The sequence below is a fragment of the Lupinus angustifolius genome, chromosome LG15 (genome assembly GCF_001865875.1).
Source record: "Lupinus angustifolius cultivar Tanjil chromosome LG15, LupAngTanjil_v1.0, whole genome shotgun sequence".
NCBI classification, from domain to species: domain Eukaryota; kingdom Viridiplantae; phylum Streptophyta; class Magnoliopsida; order Fabales; family Fabaceae; genus Lupinus; species Lupinus angustifolius.
The window spans coordinates 3,542,696-3,550,350 of NC_032023.1; the positions used below are offsets into that span (position 1 = coordinate 3,542,696).

The following is a 7,655-nucleotide window of genomic DNA, read 5'->3' on the forward strand; positions in this document are numbered from 1 at the left end:
GTCCATTGGATTTAAGAAAATGAATGGTTGATGTTCTTTAATGTTAATAGTGGATGATTGGGAGCTAAGGATGGATGGTCGAAAGTTGAAGATGGATGGTCGGAAGAGTATGTCAGATGTAGTGTAGGAAAATGGGAACTTGATTAGATGATCTTCTGGACCCGCTTGGGGAGGTACCTGAAAAGGTTCTCTAATGATTAAGTCAGTAGAGTATTCTAGAGAGAGAAGTGTAATAAATAAGAGAGAAGTTAGAGCAATAAATGTAGCAAAGGACAATAAATGCATGGTCTCTTCTATTTATAGAGCTTAGGAAGTGTTGAGGTGACAACTGGTCATTGGTCAATATCTAATGGGTACAAAGGACATACTCTAGTCGTCCTTACTTTGACATGCAGATATGTTCTTGTCGATTTTTCGGGAGCAGGTGGAATGTGCAGGCAGCGTGACATGCGGCCTGTTATCCGACATTGGAGGCAAGTCAAAGGCGCATTAAATGGTGGGTCAGAGGCACATTAAATGGTGGGTCAGAGACACATTAAATGATGGATCAGATGTGCATTAAATTATGGGTCAGAGGTGTCAATGTCGTATCAGAAGCATTTATGGCTTCTTCTACAAGCAGGTCAATCTTGAGGCGGGTAACAAGGATCGTACGGGGCAGTGAATACCATGCTCGGGTCTGATGTGTAATTGTCAAGTTACGACCTGGATAGAACAGCTGAGATTGAGTATAAGTAGTGTAACTTAAATTAGGTGTAAACAAATCTTTCCTCATATATAATATATATATATGTGTGTGTGTGGAGAACATTTAAAATATTACATGCTTTGAACAATTTTAAAGGGTTTTTCCATTTTCCAAAACTTATAAACTAGTGGAAAATCCCAATGAACCTTATCTCCATCTACAAGGAATGATCTGTTTACACTCAAGTTAAGTTACACTCAACTCAACATTCATTTTCTTAAATCGAATAGACCAAATGGATGAGTGTAATAAATGATGAGTGAAAAAAATTAAATAACTTATTGCACTCTCTTATTTGATCCGTTGGATTTAAGAAAATGAATGACTGAGATTGAGTATAACTAATGTAACTTAACTTGGGTGTAAACGGATTTCTCTTCATATATATATATATATAAACAGATTAGGTATGGGTGAAATCTGGTTTCCACTTATATTAGTGAAGCATGATCAACAAATTAGTGATGGGTAAAATTATGGCAAAATGAACTAAATCATGATTAAGTTAATGTTTCAGGTAAGTGGTGGTTGCTATTTTAAGAAGTGTCACTTCTAGGTTAGACCATTGATATTTTTATTATTCTAATAATTTAGCAAGACTTTATATCATTAGATCAACAATGTATGAATATTTCAAATAGTGATATGAGAAACTTGCTCTCATAGAAACGCTCCAATTTTAGTGAAACATCGTTCTTATTGCAACCAATGAAAACGTCTTGTGGATACTAACACAACTTTACGCCATAAATATAGAAACATAAACACCCTTAAAAACTTACACCAAATTCTATCAAACATGTATTAACGTATACAACAACAAATCCGGATGTCACTCTTTTACCATAACGATTTTAGTCTCATCATTCTCCCTATGACTACGAGTTTTGTGCTAGTAGATGAGCCATTGCTTCAACTTGTTTTCTAAACTAATTAATTTTTTTGTTGGTGAAGTTAAAAGCCATTTCACCAAGCAATTAGTTTTTCGAATATAAGTTCATAGACATTGTTAATACACATAGAAGACGGTTAGAAAAACCAAGAAAAAATTACATTTATCGATTCACATATAACGTGTCACATTGCTACATTTCTCATTTTGCTAAAGTCCCACATCCTGGAATCAAGTTTTGCTCCCCGTCTCATAAATATATATTTTCCTTCAATATTTATTTACCTAAGAAAAATCTCATATTTGGTCTTATTGGTTCGTGCGGTTTAATATAAAGTTTTTCTTACTTGTCTATAAGGTAAGCTTATTCAACTTTTTATTTATTGTTTAATACGTTTCCTTATTAACTACTATTATTTCTACTATTGCATATAAAAAGTACTGATTAATATGTTAATTTTTGAAAAATCAACATAAAACGTCAATTTCTGGATCTTTAATTCCATTTCTATAGGATTATTATTACACGTGTATGGCATAAATTGTGGACATGTTAAAACTGCCTATTAATTTTTCACATTTAATATCCCCTCATATTCATGTGAGTGAAGAAGAAATAAAGATGAGTTTGGAAACTAAAATACTTAATCAACAAAGATTATTAGAGTATGCGAGTCTTTACATCTCTTATAGTTCTAAGAGTTGTGTGAAGTTGAATTACGTGTGTTGAATCAGACGACAATAATTTTTGTATGTTTAAGCTGATTGAAATAGGTGAGTCTTTACATATTTTATTGTCTAAGCATAGTGTAGAGTCAAATAGCTTGAATGGGATCAAATGCTCGTGATTTTTGTATATTTAAATTGATTGGATAGGCGAATATTAACATCATTATAGGTATAAGTGTTGTGTTAAGTCAAACAATGTGTAAAGACAAATGGTTATTATTTTTGTATGTTTAAGTTGATTGGAGTAGGCGAGTCTTTACATCATTTATAGGTCTCTGTGTAGTGTAGAGTTGAATATCGTGTATGGAATCAGATGATGGTAATTGTTGTATGTTTAAGTTGATTGAAGTAGTTGAGGCTAGATTTAAGTGTGTAATGCCTTATCTCTTATCAATCTTTTGATACTCACTTAAATCTCGATTAATCCTAATTCTTACTTTTATTAAAGATAAAAAAAATTACTCTAAATTATATATTAATCTTTGAAAACAATTGTGAACTTCTATATTTTACTATAAATCAAATATTAAAATGACACCATCACAATAATTAGGGAAGACAACAAGGTGAGGATGTGTCTACTCTCCCATACTTTCTAATATTATTTGGAGGTATTCATGTGGATAGCAAATATACCTAAGTGCCCTATGAGTTTTTATGTTTAAGTATATATTTATATATTTTATACTAATCAATATATATATAATAATTATTATACAAATAATAAAACTTATATAGATGTTAAACTTATCATTATATTTCAATATCTGAAATTTATTATTAAGTAATATATAACATATAGATATAAAATAAAAATATTATATATGATATTTAATTAAAAAATAAGTTTATAAATACACGAACTCATGGTACAAGTATAATGATACTTATTTTCATTGATAAAATATTTTAATGAGTACCTGTTGCAAGTATTTTTGCAGGTATCTACAAGACGAGTATTTTTGTCATCCTAAACAATAATGGTAATAATAAAAATATCAATTCATATTATTTTATAAACTTGAGAGAATAATATAAATTATATAAGAAAATAAACATATATAGTGATAAGGATATCACGGGATAAACTATATACAAATAATATCTTGCAAAATTAATTAATATCTTAACATGTATAATTGAATAGTGATAATAATGTTAATGATAATGATAACAATAAAAATAATAATATAACAACAACATAATTCTATTATTATTTCTTATCTTAATATTGTAATACATTCTCAAAATAAATTGATTATATAATTGTACTTATTTTATCAAAAAATAAAACTATAAAATTTGGTTAAAAAAATAATCATGAAAATATAGTATTTTCTATGTTGTATAATTCACATAGTATTTTCTTCCTTCATTCGTGCAATTTTAGTAAACAATTTTTTCTTACTTGCCTATAAGGTAAGCTTATTCATTTTTTTATTTACTATTTAATGTGTTTCTTTATTAACTACTATTGTTACTACCAGTGTTGTTAAAACCATTTCATATTGTCTATTTGAACCAGTCAACCGGTGAGCCAATCCCAATATCAGTACGGTATAAGGATTATATCGATCATGTAATCATACTGGTCAAAACCGGCTAAAACCGGTTAAAACCAATCATATCGTCCGATTTTCAATTGAACTGTACCTGTCATACCAACAAGTTTTTATTTAAAATTAATTTTTTAATGAAAATAAAAAATATTGGTTTTGTTGATTTTTCAACAATAAGATTATATATATATATATATATATATGACAAGTTTTTATTTAAAGTTAATTTTTTAATGAAAATAAAAAATATTGGTTTTGTTGATTTTTCAACAACAATATTATATATATATATATGTATATATATATAATTTTGCCAGTATGCGATTTATATAGTGAACTACCGATTGAACTGTTATATCACTATACTAGTACTTTAATCAGTTTGATGACTGATATTAATATTAGTGGTTACTACTATATTGCATATGAAAAGCATTCTTATTACTTGCGGCTCTTATGTGCTAATATTTTAATTTTTGAAAAGTCAACATAAAATCTCAATTTTTGAATAGTGTTAAATATGTGGATTTTTACTTCCATTTGTATAGGATTATTACAAATTATACAGGTGTAATTGTGCACATGTTAAATGTGGTCAGTATTTTTCACATTTAATATCCCCTCAAATTTAAGTGAGTGAAGAAAAATTAAAGATTCAGTTTGGAAACCAAAATACATAAACAATAAAGATTGGGTGTGATTTTTGTATGTTTAAGGTGACTACAACAGGTGAGTTTTCACATCTTTTTTATAGGTCTTATGCATTTGACTTTTGAATGTTTAAGTTTAATAGAGGAGGCGAGTCTCTACATCTTTTATAGGTCTAAGCATAGTGTGGAGTCAAATGAAGTGTGTTGAATGAGATACAATAACTTTGGTATGTTTTAGCTGATTAAAATATAAGAATCTTTACATATTTTATAAGTCTAAGCATATTGTAGTGTAAGATGGCTTGTATGTATCAAATGCTTGTGATTTCTGTATATTTAAATAGATTGGTGTAGACGAGTCTTCATATCTTTATAGGTATAAGTGTAGTGTGGAGCCAAACAGTACAGTCTATGTGGAATTATATGGTCGTTATTTTTATGTTTAAGTTGATTAGAGTAGGCGAGTCTTAACATCTTTTATAGTTCTACGTTTAGTGTAGAGTCGAATACCCTATTTGGAATCAGATGGTCGTGATTTTTGTATGTTTAAGTTGATTGGAGTAGGCGAGTTTTTATATCTTTTGTTGTGATGTGTGTGGAATTGGATTGTGGTGATTTTTATATGTTTAAGTTGATTGGAGTATGATGTTTTTAAGTCTTTTAATATAAAGCTAACATTAGTTATAATAGTAATTTTATACATAATATTAACTAGGGTGAGAATTAAAACCAGACTAGTAGGTATCCGTTCGAAATCAATTTAAATTTAATGGGAAAACTCGATATGATTGGTTCGGGTTCAGTTTTTACCTGAGTTCAACTTTTGAAAGGGTTCTATCCGATTCGGGTTAAACGAAGTCTGACAGGTTTAAGGATGGTATTAATAGTTTTAACTCTGCTTAATTCAGGTTCGAGTTCGAATCGAGTAAGCACAAACCTTACCCCGATCTATTTCATTCCTAATACTAACACATTTAAAAGCATATGTTATGTACACATTTTACACATAACACTCTTGTAAAACACAATTAATACACATGTTTTCCATTTCACAACTTATAAATCAGTGGAAAATCCTTTGTACCTAATTTCTTTCTTTTTGTTACAAAAGTTATCTCATTGTGATCACCTTCACATTAGCTATTGGATGTTTTTATCAAGAATTAAACCAATTGCCTATATACCCAAATCCCATATCATCTTAACAATCTAGTTATAACATAATTTATTAGGTGAAAGTTTGGTCACTGAGCGACCCCTTAATATTGTTTCATACCTTCATTCCTTCATTGGGTTATCCACTCAGGATTTGATGATTAGGTGCAAATGTGCAATTCAACTATTTGTATTTAACTCAATCATTACTTCCTATCTATTGTTAGATATTTTTAGACTGATAGATTATACCTCATCTAAAATTTAGTTACTTTCGATTTATTTAAATTCATCTATAGTTTATGTTTATTTTATTATTTATTATTTGGGTTATAACAATTTTTGTCTTGAACTACATGTTCGACTTTGAAAAATCTTTACCATTCAAAAACTTTTATATCTTTCTCCATTACATCTTCAATCTTAATAAAATATGTTCTTCTCACAATACCTTTGTTGACAGAAAATGGAAGCAGACTCAAAATCAGAAATGGTAGCAGATTCATCATGGAGTCACAGATTTAAGACCATTATGACAGAAAAATACAAAAAAAAGCCAACCCCTTATTGGATTCTTCTTATTGTCAGCATCATAGCAATGCTAGTAGCATTTCCAGCTTCCAGCATTCTATCTCGACTTTACTACTCTAATGGTGGACAAAGCAAATGGATCATATCTTGGATTTCTGTTGCTGGATGGCCTCTAACTGCACTATTGTTACTTCCCACATACTTTGTTAAGAAAACCCTACCTACTCCTATGACCTTAATGCTTTTTTTATCTTATATTTTCTTGGGTTTCTTATCAGCTGCAGATAACCTAATGTATGCTTATGCTTATGCTTATCTCCCAGTATCTACTGCATCACTTGTAGCATCTACATCCCTTGTGTTTTCTTCAATATTTGGGTATTTTATTGTGAACAACAAAGTTAATGCTTCCATATTCAATGCTATTGTTGTCATAACTGCTGCAATGACCATCATTGCCCTAGATTCAAGTTCAGATACATATGGAACTATCACTCAAAGAGAACATATTTTAGGTATAGTATGGGATGTTTTAGGATCTGCTCTTCATGGCCTTATTTTTGCACTCTCAGAACTTGTTTTTGTGAAGTTGGTTGGAAGAAGATCTTTCATTGTTGTGTTGGAACAACAAGTAATGGTTTCACTATCTGCATTCCTGTTTACAACTATAGGGGTTATAGTGAGTGGTGGTTTTAAAGGAATGAAAGCTGAGGCTGAAACTTTCAAAGGTGGCAAATCTGCTTATGAACTTGTTCTCATATGGAGTGCAATAACTTTTCAGGTTGGGGTTCTAGGAGGAACTGCTGTTATTTTCTTGGCTTCTACTTTGCTTGCAGGTGTACTTAATGCAGCAAGAACACCCATTACAAGCATTGGAGGTGTTTGGCTTCTACATGACCCAATGAGTGGTTTCAAGATACTATCTCTAATAATAACAATTTGGGGTTTTGGTTCATTTATTTATGGCAGTTAGTTCTCTGTGTCCAAAATAAAGTATGGAGGCACCTACTTTTCTGTGTTTATTGGATTATTAAATGATAACATTTATGGGATATTATTATGTTATGGCATTTTTGTTAATTATTGATGGACTGAATTTTAACATGGATGACCCAATATGTGTCTAACTATATAATGCTACTTTAAAAGCATAGCTACAATCAAAATTAGTTGGTTGCAAGTAGGGTGCTCTATTCATAGTTGCAAACTATAGAAAGATGAAAACTTTGTGGGATATGTTCGACCTTGATACAAGAAGAAATGATAGAGAATATAACTCGTGCAAAGGAAGAACGATGAGATATTGTAGGACTCGTTGTTCAGATCTATGACAGATCTAGGGAACATGGAGACATAAGGTACAAAGTTGTTGTTTGTTCACATAGCAATAG

General features: G+C 30.2%; 1 protein-coding gene across 1 annotated transcript; it reads left to right on the plus strand.

Annotated features, from left to right (window-relative positions):
- Positions 6,204-7,316, plus strand: LOC109327861 (probable purine permease 5). Its single transcript, XM_019561034.1, has one exon. The coding sequence runs from the start codon at positions 6,224-6,226 to the stop codon at positions 7,235-7,237; it is 1,014 nt and encodes a 337-aa protein (XP_019416579.1). The 5' UTR covers positions 6,204-6,223; the 3' UTR covers positions 7,238-7,316.